At 36.6% G+C, this 14,947-nt stretch overlaps 1 protein-coding gene across 1 annotated transcript in view; it reads right to left on the reverse strand.

The window, feature by feature from the left end:
• The window catches only part of LOC109534217 (tiggy-winkle hedgehog protein), a 36,983-nt gene extending 24,351 nt beyond the window's left edge, over positions 1-12,632 (reverse strand). Inside the window, exons 1-2 of the mRNA XM_048660467.1 lie at positions 12,441-12,632; positions 7,503-8,310 (exon numbers count right to left, since the gene is read on the reverse strand). Coding sequence (XP_048516424.1) covers positions 7,503-7,790 — 288 coding nt within the window. The 5' untranslated portion in view covers positions 7,791-8,310; positions 12,441-12,632. The remainder of the gene's footprint in view (positions 1-7,502; positions 8,311-12,440) is intronic.
• Between the last annotated feature and the right edge of the window lie 2,315 nt (positions 12,633-14,947).

Consider the following 14,947-nt stretch of genomic DNA (forward strand, 5'->3'; position numbering starts at 1 on the left):
ACCCGATGCAGTGGAACAACTATAACCTCCACTTTCCTTAAGCATAGAAGCAACATTCAAGGCTCAAATGCAACAGTTAGTGACTCCTTTTTTCCATCGATTTACTCCCACACGTATCAAACATCCCGGGGTCATTTTATTCAAACAACCAATTTGCTGAGATAATGTTTACATTGGTTGTTTGATTCTACCAAAAAAATATATTAATCTTCACTTTTCATTCCTAGTCGTTTATTGACATGCTTAGCACGTCTCAAGGCGAAATGGTGGGATGGTGTGAGAACATATTTTGCCAAAAAAACATTTTTCAGAAGCTCAACAGCTGGTTGGTGCTGGGTGATTTTGGTCCAAACGTTTCGCAAGCAGTAGTGGCGTGCATCTTCACAGGTGGACGCCTGAATTACTAAATATTCGATAGTCGTGGTTTTGAGTTTAGTTTGTTCCAAGCTTTTTAGCAGTGACGCAATAATAATAGCTCTTTTTCTACTACTTGACCACCGAGCGAGACTGAAAAAATGCTAATAACGAATGTCTTTCATTAAATTACTACAATTTTCGAAAATATAGACAAGTAATAAATTTGTTGACTTAATTTTTCGGTGAGTGTCGGTCCACGTTTGTGTGAATTTTTCCAATTTACAAATACATTTTCTATTTGTGTGATTTAATATCCTTTCCCCGATTTATTGGCCAACAAAATGAGCGTAAAGCGTGGAATCGGGCTGCGTACGATTCATTGCGGATTGTGCAAACTTTTTGGAAATTGTTGGAGTTGAACTGTGAATGACGATGTTGGGGGCAATTCCCGAAACAAGGTTACTTTTTTTTTGTTTTATTAATATCCAACTATAAGGGGATGACGCCCAAGCAGTTGACTTTCAATAATTGGCCCACTTTATTGGCGAATAAATCGGAGAAAGGTGCGCAATACGAACAATAGATCTTGTACGAGTTTCGCATATGATGAAAAAATGTGATTCATCCAAAATAAATATTTTCAATTTACCGGGTGAAACGCTCAAGCTGGCTACCACGCAATATCAAAGAGATTATTTCAAATCAATCTTGGAGATGAGTAAATGTCAATATAGCGACTTAATAATGACGTCACTGCCAAATAATTTGGGACAGACTATCCCTAAATCAACTCGTTCTGTTTTTTTGGGAAAATATTCAAAAGTAACGCATTTTTTCGAAGATTCTGGCTGTCCATCAGTGCGTTTTGCTTAAAGTTACACAATCTCAATGAAAACACACAATTTTTGATGCTCTTCTGGGTGCATAGGCGAGTTTTTGAGTGTCAACAGTCAAAGCCTATTCTAAATTGTTTTCGGAATGTTATGGACTTTTCAACTGCAGGCTACCTTTGAAACCATTAAGCTAGCCCAAAAGCTTTCGAAATTTCTTTTCCGGGCTACGGCCTTCAAATGTGGACGTTCTTGGGGTTTTATTAGAAGAAGGTCAAATCCTTGGATGTAAAAATGCCATTGAGTTGACAAAGTTTTCGCTTTCTTATCATTCGAGATATGGAACAATGGATGCAAAATGGTACTGTTAGGTGACCAGTCTGAGCGGATAAGGAACTGTTACGACATGGGAAACAACAATGAAACCATTGAATCGTTAACAATGCGAGTTTTGAAATTTGAATAGTTTTGTAGGAATTATCAAGCTAAATGAATTTCATAATTAGTTTATAGATTTCGTAGGAAAATGGGCTTTTTATGCAATAGCTAAAAGGTTCTGGTAAAGTCTTTAAAGGAAATGAGCGAACTTGAGGCCTGAAGGGGGAGTGACTGTAACTTGATTTATTTAAGTTGGAAATGCAAAAGTAATTCAGGCATGTAAACCGGCCATAGAGAGAATGTAACAAGATGTAAAGGTGAAACTAACATGAGATTACATTGAATGGTAATTGTGATTTGCATTAATGCCTCGCCAACGTTGATCTGAGCCCTGACTTGAACATGTTTTGAGAGTTGTTGAGCGGGAAACATCCATTGGGAAATCGGTTACCTCGCCCGGTACGTAAATGGGCCGATGAGAGATTCCATATTATATTTGGGCAATGGGTGCAATTAGTTCGAGAGATCGAAACCGTTTTTCCTTATTGGATCAATCGAGCTCAATTCCCATGAAAACAATATGCGGTCGTCGACGGCAGCAGAATGCTGACCTAGGCCAACGCGTGCTTCATGGTTACTGTCAAGGTTGCCTTCGGATGTGAGTGTGAGTTTTTGTTGTGTTTGCAAAACTAATGAAATACTTATAAATAGCTGAAATAAATTATATAATAAGTAGGCGAATAGCAGGGACGGACTGGTAATGGCCATTCATAAATAGCTAGTGTTTCAGAGCCGGAAATTGCCCTTTTTCTTAGTTGCTCTTCAGAAATAAGTATAGCTTTGTTATCACTAGTGTGCCTTGTGTTGTCTCTAACGGACGTCGGAAAACCGTGCAGTATACGAACGCCTTTACGTTTTCTATCATTGACTAGCTGTGATATTTCCTCTTATTTTTTGTTCCCACTTGCCAATGTAGTTCTAGATCACGTTTCTTGCATACCAGGCGCTTGTTGAGGGGGCAAATTGATGAAAATCGATGTCTTTTGTCCCGTAATATGGAGACCATACACTTGTGGGATTGTTTCGAATGGTTATGGCTGACACTGCAAGCCGCCACTGGCTGATAGAAGCCATAATTAATGTATAATCCGAAATTTACAATTTTTTTTAGATTTTGAGCTCTCAGGTGGGAGTAGGTTGCAATATTTTACCGGATTTTCTCGTCAGCCTTCAAATGTAACAAAAGTTCTGCGCGGTTCAACAAACCATCCTGAGTCACGGTCTGTCTCGAGATGTGTGTTTTTGAATTGAAGTCATTTATAAAGTCGATGTTTGTCCCAAAACTACCTGTGCGACAGATAAGACGCGCGGATTCGGTTACCGAACAACGGATTGAGCGGCTCGAATCTATTGCACTTTGCATATGCACAGGACTGGCGGTTTGGAGCAAAAATCAAACTTTTGCGCTCCGCGTGTAGAGCGCGAGCTTGAAAGAAGCCGAAATGGCATTGATCTTGTTTCAGCCATGTATACCGAGCGTTCTTATTTAAATAACCCGATATGCCATATTAGTGCAGACATTAAATCCTGTTTAGCACGCGCAGATATTTTAATGTTTGGCCTGTACAGTTGCGTATGCCGCCGCCTCAATTTTCCAGCATCGCTATTGAAACACCGAATCCAATAAAATGCTTTGGCAGCAGGCCTGGATTTATTATATCCAGTGCTCTGGAATTTGAATTCGGATTAGTTCGAACGAGTATTTTTAATTCATTGGGAATTGTTTTTCATCTGACTTAATGTAATTTCTTCCCTAAGTGGAGACAGTTGCAAATCAGAGCGCTCCGGAATTTAATAAGGAAAGGCCTCTTTTAGAAATCTTGCAAGTTTCAACCTGGCCGCATCATTCGGGATTTTTGGAGAAATCTCCCAAATCTTAGAAGGTTTTAAGGGCTTTTTCTTCCTTTCTGAACTGAACAGCTTGCACGTAGCTTTATTTATTTGCATTTGTCAATCGCGAAATTTCTTCTGTGTTCAAAAGCATTCCAATGTCTTCATCTGTTTCCTCAAGTGGCTCAAGAACACCGTGTATTTTCTACTTTGCTTTGATTGTCTATTAAACATATTTACTACTAAGTTGTTTTGTTCAAAACTGGTGGTTTCACCATTAAAAGCACCTTAAATTTTTTTATTAGTCGCTAATTAATGCCCACAGTCGCTTCTAGCTATTCAGTTGTGCAAACAAAGTTGAAATTAGTTTGGTAAATTTACAATTAGGCTTAATTTATTTATTTATTTCCTTAGCTAATACATTTAATTTCAATTTCAGGTTTGGACCCTCAAGCCTGGGCTGTTTGTCTGGTAAGTGTTTTATGCCCACTTTATACACTTTTATTATTAATGGTATTTAATAACTGATTGATTCACGTGTCGATTTCCTCGCCGTTGCGAGTGTCTACTAGTCGCGTGTTTATTCAACCGGCCCTGTTGTTGGCTTATTGCCCTATTAGTGTATTTACATTTAGACGAAAGTAACTGTTTATGGATTGAGCAAATACTCAGGTACCAACAACTGCTTATTTCTAGTCTAGACACCCAAGTGTGCAAATTTCAAATTTTTCGCACTGGTATAAATAGGTAGATCAACGAACATCCAGACATAAACAGTCTAGTCGAAAATAGACTGCTGGTGCTAAAAACAATTGTCCATGATTTTCCTAATAAAAAAAAATCCTCTATTGTTCAAAACGGAGATAATATGCAAATGGAACATCGAATTGAATAATTACTACACTGATTGTGTTTGTTGTACGCTGGTTTGGTCGTGAGAAAAAGAAGAATCAATACAAATACTGAAACGGTTTTGTTTGATGAACAGTGAAAACCTGTCTGGTCTCCAGACGCAAAGATAATGGTGTTTGCTCTTCCACATATCGAGAATGAGAAGCCTCCAAACTCGACAAATTACGATATTTTAATGCATAAAAAACGTGCAATTGTAGCAGGAAAAAGTGAAAAAACGAGCTCTTTAGCCAGTTGCTTAACAATCGCCCTCCTGCCGTATCGGCTCTTAAACGAATCCGTGGGTATTTCTCGAATTTCTCACGATATCAATTCGTACCTGAATCGTCGATACGGCTTCTTTCCTGTTGCACGAAACCGAGCTCTTCGTGGTACGACTTTTGCATTTTAGAGTCTCTTAATGGTCAGTCTTTCGGCCCGGAGAAAGCCGATGCTGCGGTCAAAGTTATCGCCTTACCACTCCGATATATTACAATGTAAACCGGATAATTAATTACACTACTTAGTTGGATTTCGGATTGTAGGTACTTGCTGGAACTTTATTTTCTGAATGTTGCTTGTTGTGTTTATGCAAATCGACAGTTTCTACTTATGGACTTGGCCTGCAGCTTTTGCAATTCGCTTCCATCTGTACTCTCGCTCGATTGTTGACGATAATTAACTGAACAACAGTTCTCAAAGCATCCAACCACTTCAACGTCCGAACGGGAAAAAACCCCATTCATTCACTATCTGTTGACTACCTTCCAAACTCAAATATTCTATTTCTGGCTTCAAAATTAGCTAAAAAACAAACTAACATCGAAGATTACGGAAACCAATCAATTAATTTCTCACATCGAAGTACTTAGCTTTATGGCTTTGATAAGTTTTTTGGTGTAAATCTCAATGAAAACTGATCAGGCCCATAAAAGTGGGTCCAAAGCAAACGTTTGCCAGCCATAAAATTCTATCCGGCTTTGATGCGAGCAAATAAATGTGTCTAAATTCAGTACCTATTTGTTTATTTAAGCATTTAATCGCATTGGGCATTAGTAAAATGTATGTTCGTTAAGGTGAAGATAAGGATTACTCGACTTATTGTTGGTGATCAGTTCAGATCTAGGCCATTCGAGGTAATGATGTTGGAAAACAATGTACGAAAACCGGCAGAGAAGTGTGCAGGTAAACCATATTATTAGAAATCATCATAGGCGATAAAACGCCGCAATAGAAACAGCGATTTTGGTTATTTGTGTTTTCCCTTTATGGATGGCTTGCGGTTTTTTTCATCGCAAAACTCAAATTTTAATTAGTAGGCGACTCAATGGCATGTTTCTTATGTAAGTGCAGTTTATTGCATATAAACTAAAATGCGGTTTGAGAACGATGGTTGGAAATATACCTCGAAACTATTGCATAACATGCAGTCAATTGGCGCTGATTTTCAAATTATTATATACTCAAAAACACATATTTGGCTTTTTGAAGCAGTCCATACTAGAAGAATTTTATATGATTTCGACTAAATGGGCACCTGGATAGCAGGATTTGTCATCCACAGAGTTCCTTTTTCAGGCAATTTATCGCTGCATTCTAAAAAAATACCTCAAAAACCTGGTGAACGTATTTTAACTAATAGAAACATACTATAAGTTTGATCAAATCTGCCTCAAAAACGCCGGATTTGCCATTGCGAGAATTTCTCTTTGAAGTGAACCCACTTGAACACTTCATGGACGAGCTTCCACCAAAAGAAGTATTATATAATTTCAATTAAATGGCTACCAAAAATGTCGAGTTTGTCATCCACAGAGTTTCATTTTGTGGCGATTTACGACTGGAATTCTAATTACTATTCAAAAACACATCTTGTGGACAAATTTTTTCGAAAGGAAAAATTATATAATTTCGGTTAAACGTCTCCTACGAAATATTTCTTCGTTGTACAGGTTTAGCACACACGAAAATAACTTTTAACTTTTAGGCTTTTAACTAAAAGATATTTTACATAAATTCAATTACATGGCCATCAGGAATGCGGGATTTGTCATCCACAGAGTTTTATTTTGATGCGATTTATGACTGGAATTAAACCGATTTTGTGAACGAATTTTCACGAAAAGAAACATTATATAATGTCGATTAAATTTTCTTTACAAAATCCGGATTTTTTGTTTCCAAAATTACCCTTTGACGTGATGCTGAAATTGAGCCCTATATGGACAAGTTTGCACTACAATTAAATTTTGCATATGATTTCAATTAAACTGCCATCACGAATACGACGACGACGTATAAAATTTCGATTAAATGGCCGTCATCAGGCGCGTCGGGTTTTTCATAGGTATATAATATAGACTCTGTCTTTGCGGCGATTTTGGGCAAAAAATTTTGCAAAGCTTGCTTTAGACTCATGAGTTCAGAATTGATGACCAAATACTAAAAAAACTTTATTAATTTCTACAAGGTATAAAATCGACCATCAAGGCCTGATGGTACAATGACTCAGTTTGCCTGCTAGTGGACGGAAAATTGAAAAAAATGTAGAATGGCCGCCGTTAGCACCGGCTTTATCTTCCGTAGACTTTTTCCCTGTCGATTAATTATGCAGGTTGCATCAAAGATGGACGAATATTGAAAACGTTAAAGCAGATAAGCGCTTCAGTTCATATCAAGAAGCTTGAACTTAAAGAGTTGCGCCAGCGCAAATAATAACTTTTAAGCGAAAACTTGGGATTTTGTAAAACTGATGCAAAAACTCAGTAATTTCCACGGCTCCAATTGTTCGCGGTCAAGGCAAAATATTCTACTCACTGGTGGTGCTAAAAAACCAACTATTCGATACTCTACTTGAGTATTACTCATTACTCGATGAGACTCATTGACCGCCGATGTGATTACTGATTCTGACTCGATCTACTTAATTTAACTGCATCTAATAGAGGTTGAGTTTAATCTTACAATAGATAAAATTTAAAAATTTAAATAAGTATATTCGCTTTTTGAGTAAATCTACAAATGTGTTTTATAAAATTCATCCCACACAACAGTATTATAAAACTAAACTAAAGCGAGGAAATTAAAGTGACGACGGCATTGGATCGGGTAACGAATACCTCAAAAGTAACGACAATGAGAGCTAGTGGTACTCACCCCAGTCATGAGCCTGTCGGCCCCGGATCCTTCTTCATCCTTGAAAACAATGTCCATACTGTAGTTGGGTTCCAGTTCGAGGAACCGGGAATCATTTCGGCCCACGCGACCCTCAGAGGGGCCACTGCTTCGCGGACTGTGCTCGGGCGAGTTTGGCTCGTGCTGTTTGAAGACCAAAGGGGTGAGTTTCCTAGGGTGACCTCGCCTGCCCAATCCGCGACCCGGGCCGCAAGCCAGCGCCCCGAGCACCAGCCCTAGCGAAACTGCCGCCACTACACACCACTTCATTGCCTCACAAAGCCAACTTCATCACTACAACTTCACCATCCTAGTGCATGTTCCGACTCGTACCGCGCTCGTGTTCCTATTCAGCCCCAAACTGAGAACAACAACAAGAACAAAACCATCTAATTGCGAATGTGTCCCCGGTCACTCTTCAACCTCAACTAACTCAAAGTGATCACTTGGTCGATGATTTATACGAACGATTGATCGCTGATTCGTCACGCACCTAATTATCCTGGTCACTTTGGTACTTAGCAACTTGCAGATAAGTACTTGGATGCACTTGTATTGAGGTGAGGCGCAGACTGGGTGCCCCACTCGGCCACCTTGGCCATCTTCGGGGCCTGCGCGCTCATTGGCCGGCGGGCGGGTCTCGCGTGAGGCAGATGGAACCCGGTTCTCGCAAATCAAACGGTCCTCCAAGGGTTCCTTGCCTTGCGAAATGCGCCGAGCTGAAGAAGCCCGAACGTGCTTCGGCAACCGGTCATCGTCGCTTTGACGTCACTCTCTTATGCTTCTTCTTCTACGGGATCGGAAACCTGAATTAGTTCAAGCCACCAAAAATGATGATTCTTAAATAGAAACCCAAAAGATAATGGAAATGGTTGGAAACCAGTCATTTGCCTATTGAATGCGCAATAATTTGCTCAAGTGCTCAATGCAACACGTGCATGAATACCGGTGTTGAACGGTGATCAATTCATTGTAACTAACTAATCAATGGATAATAATAATAATAATAATAATAATAATCAATTGCGTTTTTGTAGGTAGGTCCTTGAGTTCTTGGAATTAGGTATCGTTTGCTTAAAGTTTAGTCATTTGATATCGTTAAAGGCGGGAGCATGAATCTCAAGGCCCATAATTTTCTCAAGACATATAATAAGAGACCGGAGTTATTTTAAATTTAGAAAGAAAAAATTCCCAAATTTTGCACAGGGTGTTTGCTCATAAGTTGAGTCCTTTTAGATCATTTATTTCAAATAATTGCGAAAAGTGGCAAATACTTGAGGTGTTCATTAATTTTCTCTGTCTGAAGTTAAAATAAAAACTTCATGGCATAAATGCCAACAATCGACATAAAGTTATTTTTTAATGCAACACTCTGTATATTTATGGACAAATCGCCAAGATTTTCTTTCATGATTCGAGAAATATTCGAAACGCATTTAAGAAAGTAGAAAATTGATTTTGCCAACCGCAAACCATTACAAGAATGGCGAGAACAACATTTTTTAATGAAAATGAAAATTAAATAAGTATCTCAGCCACCCCACAACGTTCGCCCGGTAGCACTTTTTTACATGAAAATTTTGATACCTGAATTGGACGAGCTGGTCTTATCCCTTGGCCCCCTAACAGCCCCGACTTAACTCCTATTGAATTTTTTCTCTACACTTAGGTATTTAAAGGACATTGTGTATAAAAGTTCAGTTGTTGTTGACAAATGTTGATGATTTACGCCATAGAATAGTGATTGCGGTTAACAATATTAATTTGAATTTAGATATTTTAGATGAAAATTAAATTAATTAGAGACAATTTTTGGAGTTCATATAGAGAATCACTGATTTTAATATTATCGGCTTCATTTATATTTTTTCAATCTATAACACCAATAATTATCGTTATTTTCTCTATGGTTTTTGTTTAACGTATTTCAAGGCTGCTTTAATTTGTTGCTGTTAAATCACTAAATAATCAATAAAATAAACAAATCTAGGCACATGGTGTCTCGTCAGCACATGGTCAAAACAGTACTGTAATCTTTGCATTTTGGCTCCAATGAATACGATCTGACCTAACTTTTGTTTAGAAAAAATGTCTCGCTTCTCCAAAAACATTCTCTTTTATGAAATCTCGGGAGAATAGAACTATGGATTTTAATGAAGCCCGCTGTGAACTTGTTCAAATTGGAAATAAAAAAAAAACTTGTTGGAATTTTTTTTACAAAAACTATGAATTTTACAAAGATGTCAAAAATGTCAAAAAGGATGAGTGCGCAAACTCAAAAAAAAGGCGAGTGTTTATCTTATAATTTTTCACTGAAAAAACATGAGGATTGTCAGTATTTTAAGTGAAACTAAAAAATAATGTTATTTTTGCGTAGAAAGAATTGTTTAATAGAAACTTTGTTTGAACTGGAAAGACTTGAAAAATTGATTTTTTAAACCTTTAAAAATCTTCAGAGCAATAAGGGCGTTGAATTTTTCAAATATTTGTTTGTAAACTTTTGCTTCACGTTGTTTTTTTCAAGATAATTCTACTTCCTTTCGGTAAAAAAACTGAATAAAATTATTTGGTTTTTGTGCCAAATTCGAAGCTGAAATGGATTTTCTTAAGTTTCCTGCAAACCGATGAATAAGGCGAACTTTCTAGCAAAATAAATTTTATAATTTTTGGCTAAAAAAACCTCATTATTGTCAGAAAAGAAGAAGATCATGAGATAATAATGCTTTTTTGCGTTTTCGATTAAAACACTTTCAGTTTTGTGATCGGTTTTGAAGAAAACCATTATGGTTAAAAAAAACGAGAGTAATGTATTTTTGTTTTTGTTCCAAATTTGAACTTGAAAAAAGTTTTTGTACATTTTTTACAAAGCAAATTTTTACAAATTTATCTTGTAATTTTTCCCGTAACAGTCCTTTAGATCGTCAGTATTTTATGTGCAACCCTACAAAATAGAGCGTTTTTGAGTAGAAGGTAAAGCAAAAAAATCAGTCAAAACTAAAAAACTAAATTTGTTAACAAAGTCCACAGTCTTCAGAGGTATGTATGTGGGTGACGAGATTTCGAAACAATCTCTTATAAACTTTCGCTTATTCTGTTCTTTTTTTGATAGAAAATTATTTGATTTTTGTTCCAAATTTAATGCTCGAAAGGGATTTCAAAACTTTTTACAATGCGACGAAGGACTCGAAATTTATTCCATAATTTTTCGCGGAAAATACCTTAAAATTGTCAGCATTTTTAATTGAAACGTTAATTGAAAATTGAGCATTTAGAAGAAAAAGTATCTTGGCCAAAACTGGAAAATTCTGAAATTTGAAGACATTTTAAAATGCGCCGGTGAGTTGGGTTCGCGCACCAAGCCATTTGCGGAGCACTGCGCCAACTCCTAAAAATTCAATGAGTTACCCAGGTCTAGCCCAAGGTGGATGAACTCCGTTGCTCTATCAAAACATGAGTCTTGCATAAGGATCAATTCACCGCAAGTTTCATTAGAATCCATCGTATTAATTATCTCGATATTTAAAAAAAATGAGGGACTTTGACCATCAACAGCAGAGGAGCTTTTGTATTTATCACTTTTCACCATTTTTTCAAATAAATAATATTGGGGAGTATGATAAATGATTCAACTTATGAGGAAACACCCTGTACATTTTTCAATATTAAAATGGGCAAATTGACCTCAACTGCATTAAAGCCATTAAAACTGAAAGTAGTCGCGACATAAAAAAATGACAGAGAAACCGACACACAAAAACAAAAGGCAATAATTTAAGGAGAGATTTGTACCCTAAATTTCAAAAAATTACCGAAGAAAAGCTGTTGAAACCCAGATGTAAACCAAATAAATGCGGGACAGCATTCTGGTAGGATTTCAGAATGAGAGAAATTGCAAAGTCAAAATTTCCATTCATTTAATGCTCACAACTTGTATGAGTCGTAAGAAGTACGTAAAATAAAAGTCCACGTTTAGCTTGCACGATGTATAAATTTGACTAATTACCGTAGACGCTGAACTAAAAGTTCATTATAGTTATATTTTGCCTCTAAACTAAAGTAATTGAAAATATTTTCTATCTTTTCAGTTCAAATAAGGGGGAAAACATGTTTTCTTAATGAATACAACATGTATACAACAACAACTGTACATACAACAAACAAATTTCTAGTTTTTCTAAATTTTTTTCTGTTTGCAATGTGCTTGCCAAAAGTGTTAAAATGTATTCTATTTACTGAAATAGTTGGTCACTTTTCAGTATCACAAACCATGGAAGATTATTCAACTGATTTTGATGCCAAAATTCACTTAACTCAAGTTTAAATAGGAAAACTAACTTTTCAATTTTGCTGCAATGCCACATTTGCAGAGAACTTAGGCTCAAATTTCAAGATTACTGGATTTTCAAGTTATTATTGCCTTCTCAAAATATGTCTCTACGTATGCAAGTACTTTGTGCAATTTCCTTGCTTCTTCTATACACGCTGTCCCATAAACAATGCAAAAAATGTTAACTTCGGATTTCTGGGGTGAAAAAAAAATAGAATTTGACACAATTAACCTGAGAAAAAACGTGAATGGAAATAGAAATACAGGGGGTCAAAGTTATTTTTTAATGTTATTTTTCAAATAACTCACAAACAACTTGGAGTTAGATACTCAGGAGCTTTTGAGAGTTATGGACAAGAGTTACAACACACTCCCTGTAAATGCACTCTAAACTCAACTTAGACAATGGTAAGATCCAAACAAATCAGTTTTTCACTGTTTTATAACCCAGTTCCGCCTTTTTGCGTTTAAAATCGGGGACTTGATAAATGATAATCTCGAAGCGCATTGCCAAAAGAGCTCTGTTGGGATATTTTAAGGATTTTGTGCACTGCAGTGCACTAGATCGATTTACTTTCAGCCAGCTCACTTACAGATGATGAATACCTCACATTTGCCTCTCAGATGCACTGAATCTATCAATCAATCACTTTTCACGCAACGAATGGCGCGATTCAGAATTATTATTTCGCCGGCACTTTAATGAACGTGATACCGGGTTGAAGTGCGCCTTTATACTGAATTTACTTAAGACAGATAGATGCGTTGTAATGGAGTTTATCCCATGATAAAAAAATGATAAATGTCATACAAACATATCAATCCATCCTCAAGCTAATCATCATTGAAGTCAACACCTGGAACATTTGGATGTCTGGCTTCAGTGTTTACACGATCGTTATTCATCTAGGGTGGCTTGTTCTTCTTTGAGTGTGTTTAGGTAATTTCTAATTTTCCAACTATTACTCGATGCATCCTGTATCGGTAAAACAGATGCTGCATGTGCAGTTTCGGAATTTTGCATTATTCAGAAATTACATTCTGTTCAATGATGCGTTCCTAGAACAGCCAACTGTTACTATTCAAAATCCCAAAAGTGACCGCAAGTTTCAATTGTTTAGATATGGAAATTTGACTTGACGATGATAGATTTTTTTGTTATTCATAGCTTGGCATCATTTACACAGTGCTCGTAAATCACCGCAATCTAGCAAATAGTTGTGCAATATTTTTTATTGACTCACTTGTTTCAAAAGTAGCGAAAGTTCCTCGATAGAATTCCTCGGGAAACCAGTAGATTTGCTTAGTAATAGTCAATTGACAGAAGTTAGTACTTAGTTCATTGTAAAATAGGCAATTTCCGATAATTCTTCCGGGTTCAATATGGAAATTAGTTAAGGAACGCGCTGAAGTAACAAAATTTACTTAATCCTTTCATGGAAAATAATCAACAGAAAAATCCGCTCAAATCCGTCCGATTTAGTTTTTGAAGCTGAAGCTCGAAGACCAAGTAACCCGCACCTTCAATCTCACCTTGATGGTTACCCGATCTATGCGGTCAACTCTTCACGATTAAAATCTGTAAACAGAGTCCAGTCGGTCCGATTTCTCTATGGTCCCTCTAGTAAATTACCTGTCAGCTAGTGGTGATTGATGGTCTTCTTGTCACTGATGCCTTTCGGATGCACCACTCGCGTTCTATCGGAAAATGCTTTAAAATTTGAAAAAAATTTGAAGACTTTAGGTGAAGTTTAAAGGCGCGACACAGAGAAAAATTCAAAAATTGTTCATTAATTCGTGGGTTACATTTTTTTGGAAGTAGTGGTCACTGTAGGTTTTGAGCTCTGTTTGATAAGAAATTGAAGGCTCTGATTGAATCTATGAAATTCTTTGGGAAAATGGTTGAAAAAATACACACTCTGGTTTTTAAATTCGTAACATCCAAACTTGACCAAGCATCTTCTTGAAATTTTCTCAATCTCCAGACAATAATTGAGGCTTCAAACTAGACCTGGGTAACACTGTGTTGAGCTGCACTTTTGAGTTGAGGCCGCTCTGCGAGTTGGGGAGATTTAACTTATCGCGTCTCACTGCCCCGCACCTCGAATTGCGGTTGTAGCGGAATAATAGTTATTTACGTAACTAGTAGGATATGGAGATTATTAAAGAACAAGTGAAGATTTGCACGACTGTAGGCCGAGTCGCTTAATCGCATAAGTGCGTTAATAATATAATATCCTACGTGTTACGTACAATATTTTATCTACAACTATAGTGATTATTATTTTAATGATTATTTGAGTAAAAATAACTAGTTATAAAATTGAATACAGAACACAGGTAATGAAAATTTGTCATTATCATCAGAATTATTGTCAAAGTTTTGTCTTAAAATTGCCCCTTTTTAATGAGTTCAAGCAATGATCTGCCATCTGATATTGAGAACGAAGCTTTGCCAGGGAAACCACGGAAGAAATATCAAGAAGATTTTGATCGGTACCAGAAATGGTGCAATGAACAAAAGATACTCAACTCAACAAGCGAGAAAGGATTATCAATATATTTTAACAAAGTAAGCCAAATAGATAAATCGGCATCCGTTCGGTTCTCGATGTTCTCTGTGTGTGTATCTTTCGTTCACGCCACCATTTCTGGTACCGATCAAAATCTTCTTAGTATTTATCTAAGTATTTCTTCAGTGATTTATCTGGCGCAAGATCCAAACAACATTAAATGCTTCGTTCTCAATATCAGATGGCAGGTCATCGCTCACTCACAAACTCACAATAAAATGTGTAATTTTAAAACAGAACTTTGACAATGATCGACAGTTTTATTATCGCACTAGTGCGGTAATAAACATCATTATGACATTTAAAAGAGTGCCGAATCATAGTCATTATATAACAGTTGTAGATAAATAAAATAATTAATAAAAATAGCGTTGAAATTTTGTAGGTTTCTATCATCGCTCGGAAATTGAACAACAATTTTATTGTGGTTTCTTCGCGGTTTTTTCGTTTTGTTAATATTTTCAGAAAAAGAAAATTAATTCGCTTATTACTTTTAGTTTTGGCGTTGTGCATTAATCACTGCAGCT

Source organism: Dendroctonus ponderosae, unplaced genomic scaffold (assembly GCF_020466585.1).
Source record: "Dendroctonus ponderosae isolate FM_Combo_2020 unplaced genomic scaffold, Dpon_F_20191213v2 Dpon_F_20191213_1, whole genome shotgun sequence".
NCBI classification, from domain to species: Eukaryota; Metazoa; Arthropoda; class Insecta; order Coleoptera; family Curculionidae; genus Dendroctonus; species Dendroctonus ponderosae.